This window comes from Tupaia chinensis, unplaced genomic scaffold (assembly GCF_000334495.1).
Source record: "Tupaia chinensis unplaced genomic scaffold, TupChi_1.0 Scaffold149333_1, whole genome shotgun sequence".
Classification (NCBI taxonomy): domain Eukaryota; kingdom Metazoa; phylum Chordata; class Mammalia; order Scandentia; family Tupaiidae; genus Tupaia; species Tupaia belangeri.
Window position 1 is genome coordinate 3,369,353 of NW_006209177.1, and position 17,588 is coordinate 3,386,940.

Consider the following 17,588-nt stretch of genomic DNA (forward strand, 5'->3'; position numbering starts at 1 on the left):
ATTTTTAACTGGATTATCTGTAATATCCAAGACTAAATATTGAAATAATTACTGAAAGTTTGGTTTAATAAAACTTGCTTCAATATTTTGTCATATGTATATTACATGAGTTATTCTGTTTTTATAGGATAGGTAACTTGCTTTTCATAGCGGAAGAATATGATCTTAAAAACAATCCAGGTAAAATTTCCTGTATCTCTCTCTCACTGGGTAGGTCCTTTCCTCAGTGGGCATCCTCTTTGCATTGTAGAAGGGGGGCTCCAGCTTCATGTCCTCCATGGTCCCAGCCTGTGGGCTTGTGCATGGGGTGGGAGGGAGAGTTATCCAGCCAGTCCTACCCTCAGGCTGGCAGTGGCAGCAAAAGGCAGGAGAACTAGTTTACTGTGAGGACTAGGGGGTGTACTGTGGGACTTCCAAATAACATGGTCTCACATCCCTCATGGAGGGTTGGGTAGCTCATTCCTGACCACCATGCTGCTGCTGTCTCCCTCCCTCTGAACCTCTGGTGCCATGTTTAAGAAATCTGTGTAATAACAGGCCCCAAAGATTTTATACTATCTTTTCTTTTGACAGTTCTATAGTTTTACATTTCACTTTCAGATCTATGATTTGATTTGGTCCATTACTTTTAACTCATTCTAAGGTTGCCTGGCATTCTGAATTGTAGGTTTTGCTGAAGAGTCTATGCCCAACCTGTTTTCCACTAACTAAAGCAAATCTGTGAAGAGACTCACATTTACTGGACTTCTCTTCATGCATAGAACCTTAGAGATCTCTCTTGGTCATTATGGGAAACATGTACAGTCAGATTTCTTCATCCACTGATATCTGCATGGGCTGGACAGTGGAAAAATCCTTTTTCTCACTTATGGAAAGCATTAAAAATTCCTAATCATTTTTTTCCTTCTGATTGTAACTTATACCTAAAATTTGGCCTTGTCCAGGTTTGTCTGACCCAAACGATCACTCTCCAGATGTAGAATCCTGAAGATGTAGGATTAGTGCCTGAATAATAGTTTTGATTATGAATATTTAATCAAAGGCTTTGGGCAAGAGTGATGAATACTACCTTTACTTTTAGTCTACTTATATTCTCTTAATTTTTATCCCTGCCCCCTACTGAATATTTTTAGTGTAATTTTTATTTGACTCCTTTTTAAATATAATTTTTATTTTGTCTCTTTTTTAAAGATAAATTAAGTTTAATACAGGAAATGTCCTGTGTACACAAGTATACACCAAATAGCATGGCGGCAAATAAAACCCAAACCAGAAATACTGGCATGACAGAGACAATACAATTCTTTTGCCTTTGTTCTCAATCCTCTTTCTATAGATTTATTAGTTGAAACCATACTGAATTCTGTAATTTGCAGCTTGACATTTATCTACTTACCTACCTATCTATCCCCCTATACATCCATCTATCCATCTGTTTACCCACAGTCAATTTTAACCAGACATCCATTAACCAAAGTCATGGTTTAGAAGAATGACTTAGACCCCACTCCAAGCAAAAGTGTAAGTTGGTACAGCTTTTAAATACATATATGTATGTATTTAAGAATTTCAAAAAGTTTCCATCCTCTAGCCCAGTGATAAATTTCTGGAGTATTTCCTAAGAAAACAATTTTAAAATATGGGCACAGATTTCTGTGCACAAAAATACACACTGCAGGGGACCAGCAGTTAGCGTAATGGCTGTGTCGCTGGACTCCCACGTAGTCGACCGTGGTTCGTGTCCTGGATCTGGTGGCTTAAAACTCACGCCGGGCACGTGTGCGTGCCCAAGATCCCGAGAGGAGAACGGAAGAGAAGAGATTGTGGTGTGGCCATCCCACCGGGGGGTGATTTCTTGCTTTCTGTCTCTCTGTCTTTCTCTGTCTGGCGAGCGCACATGGCCTATAGCAAAAACCTCTCCAAAAAAAAAAAAAAAGAAAGAAAGAAAAGAAAAAGAAATACACACTGCAGCATGATTTAAAATGACAAAACATGGCAAGAACCATAAGGGGATGACTTGACAAATGAATTTGAATAGCATTTTGCATCAATTAAACTTTAATGAAAGTTATTTGACACATTATTAAAACAAAACAGCAGGATATAAAATGATATACACAGTATGGTCCCAACTATTTATATAAAACAAGGAAATAAAAAAAAACACTAACCATGTTATCTCCCAGTGGTGGGATAATGAATGATTATTAGCTTATTACCTATGCTTGTCTGTCTTCCAAGTTTTCTACAATGAACAAGAATTACTTTCATAATAAAAACAGAAAAATTTTTATTTAAGGATTTAAAAAGTTACATACAAGCCAGGGCCAGTGGATGATCTTGTCCAGTCTTAAGGCAATGAATATAAACTGGAGAATGTTGACAGAACACAGGATTTCTAACTAAAATTAAAGAGAAGAATCAGTTAAACAAAGTAAAAGTTGTATCCAGTACTGCAGTTATTATGTGAACACACTAAAAGGCAATGCAAATTATGGAACAGTGTAACTTTGATTCCCTTACACTGGATACCTGATGTTTGGCACCAGAGATGTACAGCAGTGCCCTGCCAAGGAGAAACATGCCCTGGCCTCCTGCCTCATCCCTTCCCTCTGCCTTGCCCTTCCTGCTAGTTGAGGCCTGAGTACTGCTTGATCAGATGATGACTTCCTTTCCAGATGCATCAGGAACAGAGGCAATCTTGGGACCAGCAGTTAGCATAATGGCTATGTTGCTGGACTCCCACGTAGTCGACCATGGTTCGCGTCCTGGAGCCGGTGGCTTAAAATTCACGCTGGGTGCGTGCGCGTGTGCATGTGTGCCCAAGATCCTGAGAGGAGAATGGAGGAGAAGGGATTGAGGCGTGGCCATCCCCGCTGGGGGCTGATTTCTCGCTTTCTGTCTCTCTGTCTCTGTCTGGCGAGCACACACGCTCTATAGCAAAACAAAACAAAACAAAACAAAACAAAAAAACCTCTCCCAAAAGAACAGAGGCAATCTGCAGTGTAGCCCCCAAGGCCCCCAAGTTCCTGCTCCCATCAAGCTGTCTACTTTTAACCAACCTAGAACTTCCTTCTTCTTATACCCAGAACTTGGCCTTGCACCTCACCTCTTCCTTCTGGCTTCTTGAGGGCCCTGTCACATCAAGACATCAATTACAGATCTTTACTACATCTTTAATCTTGCCTGTTCCACTGATACTTCCCAGAGGCCCAGAAACAAGTTACCTCCTTCATACTAAAATCAAAAGCAATTCCCAGCCCAAGTAAGCCCACTCTTCCCTTGATTCAGTATGCCTCTGAGCCTTAGCTCTCTGAGTTCCGTGAGACGGTGATGGACACTGAAGACCCCTTGCTTCATCTGACATTCCACCTCTCCTCACTGTGATCTGGCCTCTGTTCCCACAACCACCAGAAAACTACTGTCACCAATAACCGGGAGGCAGCAGACAGTGGATACTGACCATTCTTTTCTCCTACACCCCTCCTCCTGGGCTTCTAGGATCCCATCACATAGTCTTGGCCTCCTCCGAGTGCTCTGACAATTCCTTCTCAGTTTCCTTTTCCTCTCCTTAAATGGTGATGCCATGAGGGCCTTAAACTCAGCCTTCTCTTCCCACTTTAGAAAGACACACACAAACATCTACATACTTTCCCTCACTCACTCTACCCTGGGATGGGAGAAAAGAAATTTCAGTTGTGGCCCAGGCTTGCAGGACCTCCTAGTAGTTGGTTCTCAAATCTATTTCCCACCTAACCTTCCTGCTATACACCAGATGCCGATGTACACATTCCACGTGGCTCTCTGAGAGATACCTCAAATGAAGCCACTCCCCAATGGAGTTCAGTATCCTCTCCCCTTTGACCCCTGCTATTCCCCTTCCTGTACCCTTCCATATCACTGCAAGGCTGATTTCTCGCTTTCTGTCTCTCTGTCTCTGTCTGGCGAGCACACACGCTCTATAGCAAAACAAAACAAAACAAAACAAAACAAAAAAACCTCTCCCAAAAGAACAGAGGCAATCTGCAGTGTAGCCCCCAAGGCCCCCAAGTTCCTGCTCCCATCAAGCTGTCTACTTTTAACCAACCTAGAACTTCCTTCTTCTTATACCCAGAACTTGGCCTTGCACCTCACCTCTTCCTTCTGGCTTCTTGAGGGCCCTGTCACATCAAGACATCAATTACAGATCTTTACTACATCTTTAATCTTGCCTGTTCCACTGATACTTCCCAGAGGCCCAGAAACAAGTTACCTCCTTCATACTAAAATCAAAAGCAATTCCCAGCCCAAGTAAGCCCACTCTTCCCTTGATTCAGTATGCCTCTGAGCCTTAGCTCTCTGAGTTCCGTGAGACGGTGATGGACACTGAAGACCCCTTGCTTCATCTGACATTCCACCTCTCCTCACTGTGATCTGGCCTCTGTTCCCACAACCACCAGAAAACTACTGTCACCAATAACCGGGAGGCAGCAGACAGTGGATACTGACCATTCTTTTCTCCTACACCCCTCCTCCTGGGCTTCTAGGATCCCATCACATAGTCTTGGCCTCCTCCGAGTGCTCTGACAATTCCTTCTCAGTTTCCTTTTCCTCTCCTTAAATGGTGATGCCATGAGGGCCTTAAACTCAGCCTTCTCTTCCCACTTTAGAAAGACACACACAAACATCTACATACTTTCCCTCACTCACTCTACCCTGGGATGGGAGAAAAGAAATTTCAGTTGTGGCCCAGGCTTGCAGGACCTCCTAGTAGTTGTTTCTCAAATCTATTTCCCACCTAACCTTCCTGCTATACACCAGATGCCGATGTACACATTCCACGTGGCTCTCTGAGAGATACCTCAAATGAAGCCACTCCCCAATGGAGTTCAGTATCCTCTCCCCTTTGACCCCTGCTATTCCCCTTCCTGTACCCTTCCATATCACTGCAAGACATCACAGCAGCCTACTTACCCAAACTGCAAACTTGGGAAACACCCTATCTTCTTTCCCCACATTCTCATACTCAGTCACCAAACTTTGTCTACTCTACCATCTAACTTCTCTTGAATCCTCTGCCCCCTCTTGGTCCCGATCATGATGGCCTCCTCCTCTTTACTACCAATTTCCTCAAACCACTTCAGCAGCCCCCTTACTAGCCTTCCCACCTCCAGTCTTAATGGTCTTCTGCTCCCAAATGCCCACCAGGCCTCTCTTCTGGTGACAGTATTCGCCACTGTCTACAGAATGAAATTGTGACCTGACCCAAGGATGCTCAAGAGTTCTCAGTTCACAGGCCATTAGTGACACAGACCTCAGACCAAGATGTATCTAACAGTTTCATTTATTTAAGTGACTAGATCTAAACTTAATAAGTATTTCTGTCTTAAGTAACCACCATAAAAAATTCATATAAACCAAAAGCAAATTTTTTTTTGGGGGGGGGAGAGAGGTTTTTGCTATAGGGCACATGCGCTCGCCAGAAAGACAGAGAGAGAGACAGACAGAGACAGAAAGTGAGAAATCACTCCCCAGAGGGGATGGCCATGTCACAATCCCTTCTCCATTCTCCTCTCAGGATCTTGGGCATGCATGCACATGTGCCCAGCGTGAGTTTAAGCCACTGGGTCAAGGACTTGAACCGTGGTCCACTACATGGAAGTCCAGTGACATAGCCATTATGCCAACTGCTGGTCCCGCAAATATTATTTTTATTTCATTCATAAGTAACTTCAACTAACTCCTGGTGGAATGTGTATTCCCGTTAGGTAGTACACAACTTCCCAAACCTCGGAATTAGATAAGGTACTTCCACTCTCATTACCTCTTCTTCACCCCAATTTTCACACAACATAATCTTTTAATTATAGCTACTGAAAACCCAACTACTCAAAGATAGGATGTCATCAGAAGGAATGTAGTGTGATCCAATAATAAACCCGTAAACTCTTTCAAGCTAGGAGCTTCTATGGTGTCCCAAGAGATTGCAGGTGTCATTGTTCAAATGTTCACTATCCCCTGGTGTCTGTGAATCACAGGGTGCCTAGGCTCTACAGCACATGCTTTGAGGGGCTGAGGATGCACCCCACCCAATTCAGCCCCATGTCTGTATAGACCCACTGTCCCCCACTCCAACAGCTGCCTTCTACCAGCTGCTCTAGTCATACCTGAGCCACTGTGGCCACTAGGCTAATGGGTATCCTTATGCCTGGATACCTTAGTGTGCCTGAAAAATGCCATCTCTCTTCCCAGGGTGCACTGGTAGAGCCCGGCTCCTCTTCAAACCTCCATCTGAGCCTCTCCTAGGCCTCACAAGTTAAAGCAGGTACTCCTCTTCCTGTAACACAAAAACCTGGTCCTTCCCCAGGTAGGAATGCCAAGAGTATGATTACATGAGAGCTCACTCTCTAGAAGAAATGCCCAGTGCAGACTGGCCCTGAACATGCTTTTGCTTCCTAAGAAACAATGTTCCAAACATCTGCATGTTTCCTGCACATTCTTCTCTGCCCCTGTCTGATAGTATGTAGACAATACTGTGAGTACTGCTCAGTCTAGGCAGTGCTCTCCCTTCCTGGTCCCAGAAGGCTTTGCTTCATCACTGTCCTTCTTGCTGGATGCCTTTCCCTCACACCTATGCACCTACCAAGGCTCACCCACCCCACCCACTCTCCATTTCTAAATGTTCTCTCCAACCCAAATGCAGTTACCTTCTGCCACTTTTTACCCTCACAGCCCCCAAACAAGGCCTCTAGAGCCTGTGCTAGCCTCTGCCCCTATCAATCAATGCTCAGCTTCAGCCCTTAGCTGCTAGGTCATTAAGTGCCCAGGCTGTGGGGTCATGTTGACTGAGATAGAAGCCTGGCTGTGCCCTGCTATGTGGGATCTGAACAAATTTCATACCCTCTGTGGGAAGCAACTGCACCTACCTCACAGGGCAGCTGTATTTACTAAGATCCTCTCTCTTTCATGTGAAGTGCTGGCACACAGTAAATGTTCAATAAATGTTACCTGCAATTATGTTCATTACTAGTAATAACATCACTAGTCATGGTGCTTTATTCATCTGTGTATGTCCTATGCTTAGGAAAAAGGGGTTTGACATATAGTGAATACTTGATGAATAAACAACATGGGCACATCAGAATAAGCTAACCAGGGAGCAGGTGACATGTGAGATCACAGACTCTGAGGGGATGAGATAGGTAGTTTTATGTGTCACCTTCGCTGGGCTATAGTATCCAGTTCAAACACTAAGGTAGGCTTGTAGTGAATGAATTATATTGACTTTAAATAAAGGAGACTACCCTGGATACTGTGAGTGGGCCTCATCTAATACACTGAAGACTTTAAGAGCAAAAATGAGGTTTCCAACAGAGAAAGCCTGCCTTGGGACTCCAGTGTCAACTCCTGCCATATCTCCAGCCTGTCTACTGCCCTACAGATTTCATACTTGCCAGCTCCTATGATCACATGATCCAGTTTCTTAAAATTAATCAATATAGGGACCAGCAGATGGAGTAATAGTTACATCACTGGATTCCCACATAGTTGACTGCAGTTCAAGTCCCAGACCTGGCAGCTTCAAACTCATGCTGGGCACGTGTGTGTGCATGCCCAAGATCCCGAGAGGAAAACGAAGGAGAAGGGACTGCGGTGTGGCCATCCCCTCTGCGGGGTAATTTCTCCCTTTCTGTCACTCTGTCTTTCCACCAAGCATACATGCCCTATAGCAAAAACCTCTCTTAAAATAAAAATCAATCTATCTATATATATCTCTATCTACCCTATTGGCTCTTTGGAGAAGATTGACTGATGCATGTGGATAGGTAAAGACATGAAGCTGGGAGAAGATAGATAGCCTGGGTGAAAAACCGATGTTCTAAGTCAAGAAAAAAAATTTTTTTTCCCCATCTTTTATTTCCTTATACAGTATACCAAGATGTAGGGTTTGACATATAGTGAATACTTGATGAATAAACAACATGGGCACATCAGAATAAGCTAACCAGGGAGCAGGTGACATGTGAGATCACAGACTCTGAGGGGATGAGATAGGTAGTTTTATGTGTCACCTTCGCTGGGCTATAGTATCCAGTTCAAACACTAAGGTAGGCTTGTAGTGAATGAATTATATTGACTTTAAATAAAGGAGACTACCCTGGATACTGTGAGTGGGCCTCATCTAATACACTGAAGACTTTAAGAGCAAAAATGAGGTTTCCAACAGAGAAAGCCTGCCTTGGGACTCCAGTGTCAACTCCTGCCATATCTCCAGCCTGTCTACTGCCCTACAGATTTCATACTTGCCAGCTCCTATGATCACATGATCCAGTTTCTTAAAATTAATCAATATAGGGACCAGCAGATGGAGTAATAGTTACATCACTGGATTCCCACATAGTTGACTGCAGTTCAAGTCCCAGACCTGGCAGCTTCAAACTCATGCTGGGCACGTGTGTGTGCATGCCCAAGATCCCGAGAGGAAAACGAAGGAGAAGGGACTGCGGTGTGGCCATCCCCTCTGCGGGGTAATTTCTCCCTTTCTGTCACTCTGTCTTTCCACCAAGCATACATGCCCTATAGCAAAAACCTCTCTTAAAATAAAAATCAATCTATCTATATATATCTCTATCTACCCTATTGGCTCTTTGGAGAAGATTGACTGATGCATGTGGATAGGTAAAGACATGAAGCTGGGAGAAGATAGATAGCCTGGGTGAAAAACCGATGTTCTAAGTCAAGAAAAAAAATTTTTTTTCCCCATCTTTTATTTCCTTATACAGTATACAAATATGTATACCAAGATGTAGAGTTAAAGATCAATCTCTTCCTAACAAAGGATAAAAAACTGACATTGGAAAAACTGACCAAACAGAAATCTTGGCTGGCTCCATAGCACAGTGGTTAAGGGAGCTACATCCCACGTGGCCAACTAATCTCAACCCTGACAATGTATGCCCAAAACTCTGACAGGAAGGAGGAGTGGAAGAAAAAGGACTGTGGCATGAGCAGACCCAATTGGAGTGTTTTCTCTCTCTCTTTCTCTCTCTCTCTCTCTCTCGGCCTCTATCTGTTAAAATATATATAGAAAGCTCACCTCTAGTGACCTGTCATGTCGAAAGCCCCAAACACAGGCTGCAACAGATACCGGGGAAACAAAGAAGAGTGGCATGAAGACCAGCAGCCAGAAATGGCTTCCTCTTTCGATCCTGTCACAGACCAGAACTTCGAACATCAACAGGAGCAAGTGGATGCATACTGCAATTAACATGGCTTTGAACTCCACGCACGTTTCTCCTTCTGCTCTAAAATGGGACAGAAGAAGTAATACCCTCAGTTCAGAATCTCCGTTATAGCAGGCAGTTCATGGCACGTACCAACATATGTTGATCCTTCAAATTTTACTTGATAATTTGACAACATGCAAGTGAAAATCAGGTACGAAGCTCACTTAAGCCTAAGAAGCAATATTTCAAACATCAAAGAACTAGCACATGACAAGAAATCAACATTATGACAGACTCAGACTTTAATGTTTTAATTGTATAAGGATATTCTCACAATAGTCACAACTGGTTTTTCCTGACAATATTCATAAATACTTTTGTTCATAACTTTAAATTCAGCTACAGTAATTACTCCCCAGATGATTCCAGCTGATTACTTCTGCTATTAATAAACGCTAATCAAGTATCCCAAGTCTTATGATCCTTATCTCTCAGTGAATTAAAAAGCATGTAAATCACATTTCATGCAATACTATAAAAGTAACTATAGATTTATGAACAAGAGGGCATTATATTTTGATACAATAGGTGGGAACTTAAAAAAGTTCATGAAAAATGGAATTAATGTATGAGTTTACTTTGGTGCAAAAATAAAATGGTAACCTGTGAATTTTTTAAGAGGTTTTTGTGGGTCCCGCAGGTGGTATGGTGGTTAAGGGTGCTGGACTCCCACGTGGCCGACCATGGTTCAAGTCCTGGACCTGGTGGCTTGTGCTCACTCTCTCTCTCTCTCTCTGTCCCTCTCTGGTCAAATTAAAATAAATAAATAAATGAATAAAGTTCGGTAAAATAATTCTTAAAAAAAAAAAAAAGAAAGATTTTTGCTATAGGGCCTGTGTGCTCACCAGCCATACAGAAACAGAGAGACAGAAAGTGAGAAATCACCCCCTGAGGAGGATGGTGATGGCACAATCCCTTCTCCTCCATTCTCCTCTTGGGAGATTGGGTACACACACACACACACACACACACACACACACACACACAAAATGAGAAAGAGAGAGAGAGAAAGAGAGAGAGAGAGAGGGAGAGAGAGGAGAGAGAGAAGGCAATCTACCAGGTCCAGGACTTGACACACACACGCCCGGCATGAGTTTTAAGTTACCCAGGTCCAGGACTCAAACTGTGGTCGACTATGTGGGAGTCCAGCAACATAACCATTATGCAATCTGCTGGTTCCATGATTTTTTAATACTCATTCTGACAAACTTTTTGAATACTCCTATATATTAACTATTGTTAGGTGCTATTTAAAAATGCAGACAAAAAGTATAAAAGTATTTTTATTTGCCTTTCTATATTGTTAGGATGAATTAACACCTGACAGAAGAAAAAGAACAAAAGAGTTAAAACTGTTCTCAAATAAATCAGTTTAACTAGCTGTATCATTGATATCATGTATGAACTTAATGGATTAACAAATAAAAAATGATAATGCCACTAATCAGGAAAAAGCTTTGTAATGCCTTTGAAAGTTCTATATTATTCATTCAAAATACAAGTGAACATTTATACTACACAAGTCTTGTTGGTAATAAATTCATTTGAGTCTAGGACATAGAAAAAACGAGGTCAGAGATTTTTTATTCCTGTATGACCAGCAGTGGACTACTGGTTAATGTTAATATTAGAATGACATCAGTATGTTCCTTGTGTTCAATGCTCAAATTCCTTTCTTTGCTCAAAAAATCTTAACCCAAGAGAGAAAAGTTCAAATATTGTATTGTCAGAAAAATCATGACTTTTTTGCTATGTTTTTCTATGTAAAAATGCATCATGACTTTTCCAATAATCCAATAGCTACAAAATATTACTCAGTGGATACTAAAATATTTAGCTATTTAACTTTTCATTCTTTGTGGAGCAAACATCAGAAACCTGAAACTATCTCATAAAAAAGAAAAGATGTGCAGCCACACAAATAACTTCAAAAAGAACTTTGAGATAGCTACATAAGTGTCCCTTGTCTGTCAAGGCTGGTTGTCCAGCTGCTTTAAAGTTCTTATTAATAAATTTGTTTGTGATATAAAATTTACATAATCTAAATTTTCAACCAATCAAGAATTAAAAGAGCTGCTGTGGTTCCAATTTCTACAGATACCCACGAGGAGCTGCACATACCTCCCCTTCCCTCCATCTGCCTGCTACAGTTCTTCCCTCCCTAGGCCCCACTCTCAGGTCTCCCTCTTCTCCTTGATATAGTTCAAGCCTCAGTGAAAGAGAAGAGAGAGGCCCTCACAGGCCACAACAGTAGGCTGCACCCTGGCGTGGTCTAACTCCCAGGAATTTACACTAGTTGAAGCATCCAAGAATAGTGCTGGGGAGGCAGGGGGAGTTAGAGAAAGTAAAGGACATCCCTTTCCCCTGTCCTGAAAGCCTCTGCTCAATTCTCAACAGCTAGCCCTCAACTCTCCTCATATTCCAGTCCCTGTCCCAGGCATTCACTGACTCCTGGTCAAGTTACCTTCTCCTCACCATTAACAGTCCTAACAGCCCAGAACTAGACAGTGGAACAAGGAGAGCCCCAGTTTTCATAACTCAACTGGGCAAAGATCCCTACTGACAGATCATAGAACTATGATGCCTTCTCTTACAAATATACTTCTTAGTCTAGTATGGCATGCCAGTTCTGTATTTTTAGTACACTTTGGGTTATATAGGCATCTGTGGGCTGGCTAGGCAGTTAACCACTCAAAACAACACTGCTTTGGTAAGAAAATACATATCAAATACCTACTGTTTAAAAACACAGAAAAGATCTGTTTCCCTGTACTATAGTTCTATAAAACTCCCAGATAGGCAGAAATGGAAATGGTCCTTACTTGACACAAAATGAGAAAAATCAAGCCATTGCTCCCTTGGAATACAAACAAGTGGGCTTTATAAAGTAGAATTACCGATATTGAGGGTTTCGTGCCCAGACTCCAGTTCCAACTGACGCTCCAACGATGACCATTAACTTCCACAGCCATATTGGAGCGAAGACGGCCCAGTAACTCCACTGAATGATGCCATCCAGACGAAGGGCCAGCAGCACAGAGAAGAGCAGCAGACAGGCATAGATGAGGAATTTACTAGGAGAAAAGCACAATAATGAAAGAGGATTCACTTTTATAAACATGTGATACTGAATGATGCAGTAAAATGGCAGTATTTTTTAGCACATAAAAGAGTCACTACTCAAACAATCATTTATTGGAAAGTTCGATGCAGTAGACATTCTGTGTTGGAGATAAAAGAAACATAAAGAAGAATTTAGCAAGTTCCTGCCTTTCCAGGGCTTCCTGGTAGGAGAAATTCTACACAGAAAAATGTAATGCAGCATACTGCAGAAATGGTGCTTTGGGCAAGGTTCTGAGGGAGCTAGGAAAAGGAAATACAAATTCTGTCTAAGGTGCTGGGAAGCAGAGAGGTAGACATCCTAGACACGCAGAAATATGCCAAGAAAGATAGGAAATGAGATGAGGAAGCATTCCAGGTAGAAGGAATCAGCCACATCAAAACATGGAGACTGGGAAAGGAGGATATATTCTGATTAAAGTCAAGTTCTGCCAGTGGTGGATTATTTGATTCTATTTTTTTGGCTAAGTGCTATGTTCATATGGCATGTACATTTTAGTACATGTATTACAAGTTTTCATGATTAAATAAATTAGATACACACACACACACACATTCTCATACCTCACATAACAAGGAATTTCTATCAGAGAATGTTCTCAAAATATTAATTAGAACTTATATTGTTGAGAACTTCTACTTCTAGCATTGATGCAACAACAGAAATAGAATTCACCTTCTCATCTTAAACAAAATCAAGATGAAATATACAAACAATTTTCAGACATTGCACGGTAAGCAGTGAGTAACAGAGTGAAGGTGGAAGGAGAGGGAAGGGAGGAGGGTGAGAAACAAAGGAAATAAACCCTACTATTGTCTCAGTTTACTGACGGAAGAGTTTGCAGGTTGCAGAGAGAAGGTAGTTAAAGCCAAAATCTGTCAATAATTACATTAAATGTAAATGATCTAAATATCTTTTTCAAAGAAAAAGATCAGATTGGATCATCAGTAAGACAACTATATGTTGTCTATAAGAACCCCACTTTAATCTGTAAAATCACAGGTAGACTAAAGGTAAAAGGACAGAAAAAGTCATACCAAACACTAACCAAAAGCAAGCTGCAGTGGCTATATTAATATTTTAGTCTATTGCTGCCATAATCAATTATCACAAATTTAGCAGTTTAAAACAACATAAATGTAGTATGTTATAGTTCTATGTGATGGGAGGCCAGATAAGATGGTTGGTTTCTCTGCTCAGTGTCTCACAAGGCTGAAATCAATATGTCTATTGATGGAGTTCATATAAGGAGATTGTGCAAGTCTTATTCAGATTGTTGGCAGAATCCAGTTTCTTGTGGTCATAGGACTGAAGTGTCTGCCTGTTTGCTGGCTGTCAATTGAGGGATGCCCTTAGATACTAAAAGCCTTTCTTGGATCCTTGCACTTAGTCCCCCTACCTATCAAAGCCAAGAATAGCATATAAACTCTTTCTTATAGGTGGAATTTTTCTGACTTCTCCTTTTGCCACAACTCTCCTATTTCCAGTCAGAGAAAGTTCTCTGCTTTTAAGAGTTCACATAGAGTCAGCCTCACAGCACACTGGTTAATCACTGTACAGAAGGAGCAAGATCCCATACAGCACACTGCAGTTTGAATCCTGACCTGGGCAGCTTAAAAAACATGTTGGGCATGTGTGTGTGTGTTGTGTGTGTATACATGCGTATGCATGCCCAGTATACTGACAGGATAGAAAAAGGAGGAAAAAATATTGTGATGTGACCAGGTCCCATTGGGGGTGGTGGGGGAGATGTGATTATAATGGGTCTACCTGGATAAACCAGGCTAATCTCCCTATTTTAAATTCCATAACTTAATAAGCAAAATTCTAAAGATGATTCAAGACTCCAGTCCACTGGTGGTTCAATAAACACTAATCCAAGTACTACTGTGAAGGACCTATGCATATGAAATTAAGGTCACTAATCAGCTGACCTCAAAATAGGGAGATTATCCTGGATTATCCAGGTGGTCCAATGAAATCACATGAACCCTTAAAAGAAGAATAAGGCAGAACAGTAAGTCAAATAGATGTGGTAGAAGAGAAGAAATGAAGGAAAAGGCTTTCAGGGAGATTCCAGACATGAGAAGGATTTGATGTGCCACTGCTGGCTTTGAATACGGAGGAAAGAAACTATGAGCCAAGGAAATGCAGTCTCCAGAAGCTCAGGATGACTCCTGGCTGCCAGCAAGGAAATAGAAAACCTCAGTTCTACAATCACAAGGAGTGAAACTCTGACAATAGTCCAGGTGAGCTTAGAAGCAGTTAATCCCCAGAGCCTCCTGAAAGGTACAATCCTGTTAACAGTTGGATTTTGACCTTGTGAGACTCTAAGCAGAAGACCCAACTAAATCATGCTGTACTAGGATTTCTTACCTAAAGAATCTATAAGACAACAGCCCTTATCATAAGGGAGATGCAAACCAAAACCACAATGAGATACCACCTAACTCCTGTCAAAACGGGTAAGATTTAAAATGGTAAGTGCTGGCGAGGCTGTGATGAAAAGGGAACTCTCCTACACTGTTGGTGGGAATGTAAGTTAGTACAGCCACTGTGGAGGACAATATGGAGGTTCCCTAAAGACCTATAAATAGAACTATCATATGATTCAGCAATTCTACTCCTGTATATCTACCTGAAGGATAGGAAAATGCTCAGTCATAAAAGACCTTGTACACCTATGTTGCAGCATTCTTCACAATTGGTACGACAAGAAATCAACCAAAATGTACATGAACAAATGAATAGATTGAAAAAGTGTGGCACATACACACTATGGAATACTATTCAGCCATAAAAAAGAAGACCCTGGCATTTGATAGAAAGTGGATAAATATAGAAGATTTACTACTGAGTGAAGCAAGCCAGACTATGAAAGAGAGATGTCGTCTGTCCCACTTAATATATACTGAATGTCTGCACAATATAGTGGAAACTGAAAGACTGGAGGATATAGTAGCAGGGAGAATGGTTGTGGATACCAGAGACAGTGTGGGAGGAGGATGGAACGTGGGAGAAGGTAAGAAGGGAATCAAGGAGAAAAATAGAGAGGCAAGACATTTAAGGGACATGGAAATGGAGGGTTGTCTGTTGATGATAATGTGTATGATAGTATCTTTAACTGGACTGGTGTGTAGTGTACTTATGCTGGGAAAATTCATTTTACAAACTGTTGTGATGTACAGTGATTGAATGTGTAAAATAAGTAAATAAAAAGAATCTGTAAGACAGTAGGTTTGTGTAGTTTTAAACAATAAGTTTCTGGTAATTTGTCATGGTAATAATAGAAACTAATACTGTAACCTTAAATACATTTACAAAGTCTCCTTTGCCATGTAATATAACATATTCATAGGCTCCAGAGATGAAGGTAGAGGTGTGTGTGTGTGTGTGTGTGTGTGTGTGTGTATAGTTTATTATTTATTTCTTTCATGAGAGACAGAGATGGGTACCATCGCAGGGTGTCCATGCTATGATTCACACCCACTATCAGCTGGCCCAGATCTCAGGCAAGTGTACACACACCTGCCATGTTCAGAGAGGTCCTGGGATGTGAACCCAGAACCTTTCCCATGTGGATCCTGTGTGTTACCACAGCGCAATCACCTGGCCCCAGAAGTGGATATCTTTGAAGGCCATTATTTAGCCTACTACCTTCATCAAATTATCCTCTCCTTCTTCTCCCTCTTCTCCTTATTCTTCTTCTAAGACAGAGTCTTGCCATGTTGCAACTTCCTGCCTCAGCATCCCAAATCACTGGGATTACAGGTACACAGCACCATGTCCAGCCTTTGGGTTGGACCAGGATTTGAACTCAGGCCTCCCATGTGGTCCCTGTATGTGGAACACAGCATCTTAGCAGCTTCTGCCCTAGCCAAATTATTTTAAAGATCCACTATAATCCAAATGAAAATTCCAGTAGGCTCTTTGTAGAAATTGGCATAGAGACATCAAAAGTCATATGAAAATGCAAAAGAACTATAATAGGCAAAACAATCACGAGAAAGAACAAAGTTGGACAACTTACGTTCTGTACTTTCAAGGCTTACTAGAAAGCTACAATAATCAAGACAATGTGGTACTGGCATAAGCACAGACATGTAGAACATAGAGTGTCCAAAAACAGACCCAGACATACATGGTTGGTGCATTTTCCACAAAGGTATCAAGGCAATTCAATGGGAAAAAATAACCATGTTTCAATAAATGGTACCAGAATAGCTGGATAGATAGGGAAAATGCCCCTTGACTCAACTTCACAACATATATAAAAATTTACGTGAATCATAGATGAATGTAATATCCAAAGCTATAAAATGTCTAAAACGTACAGGAGAAAAATACTTACGACCTAGTTAAGCAAAGATTTCTTAGCTTGTATATAAAAATTGGACTCTTCAAAGTTAAAAACTCTTACTCTCTAAAAGATATAATTAAAGGGACCAGCAGTTAGCGTAATGGCTATGTCGCTGGACTCCCACGTAGTCGACTGGTTTGCGTCCAGGACCCGGTGGCTTAAAACTCACGCTGGGCGCGTGTGGGTTCCTGCCCAAGATTCCGAGAGGAGAATGGAGGAGAAGGGACTGTGGCGTGGCCATCTTCCCGGGGGGTGATTTCTCGCTTTCTGTCTCTCTGTCTCTCTCTGTCTTTCTGGCGAGCGCGTGTGCCCTATAGCAAAAACCTCTCCAAAAAAAAAAGAAGAAGAAGAAAAGATATTAAGAAAATGAAATGCCAAGCCAGAACTGGGAGAACATATTCTGAAACCATGTATCTGACAAAGTACCTGTATACAGTATATAAAAAAGGATTTTTAGAAATAAAAAAAATAAGGGGACCAGCAGTTAGCATAATGGCTATGTTGCTGGACTCTCATGTAGTTGACCACGGTTCAAGTCCCAGACCTGGTGTCTTAAACTCACGCCAGGCACATGTGCGTGCGTGCCCAAGATCCCAAGAGGAGAATGGAGGAGAAGGAATTGTGGCTTCACCATCCCCCCTGGGGGGTGATCTCTCACTTTCTGTCTCTGTCTCTCTGTCTGTCTCTGTCTTCCTGGCAAGTGCACGTGCCCTATAGCAAAAATCTCTCAAAAAAAAACCAAGAGAGAAATATATAAAAAAGATAACAACCTGATCACAATGAGATACCACCTAACCCCAGTCAGAATAGCTAATAGCTAAGAGGAAAAAAAAAAAAAAAA

At 41.6% G+C, this 17,588-nt stretch overlaps 1 protein-coding gene across 3 annotated transcripts in view; it reads right to left on the reverse strand.

Moving 5' to 3' along the window:
• TMEM185A (transmembrane protein 185A) overlaps positions 1 to 17,588 on the reverse strand; it is a gene marked incomplete at its 5' end in the record, with an annotated part of 48,157 nt that overhangs the window by 16,694 nt on the left and 13,875 nt on the right. For 2 of the 3 annotated variants that reach the window (XR_001369896.2, XM_006171109.3), the window contains 3 exon segments: positions 2,319 to 2,402; positions 9,077 to 9,284; positions 12,164 to 12,340. Coding sequence is in view for 2 of the 3 variants with exons in the window: in XM_006171109.3 (XP_006171171.2) it covers positions 2,319 to 2,402; positions 9,077 to 9,284; positions 12,164 to 12,340 (469 nt within the window). 3 annotated transcript variants of the gene reach the window in all.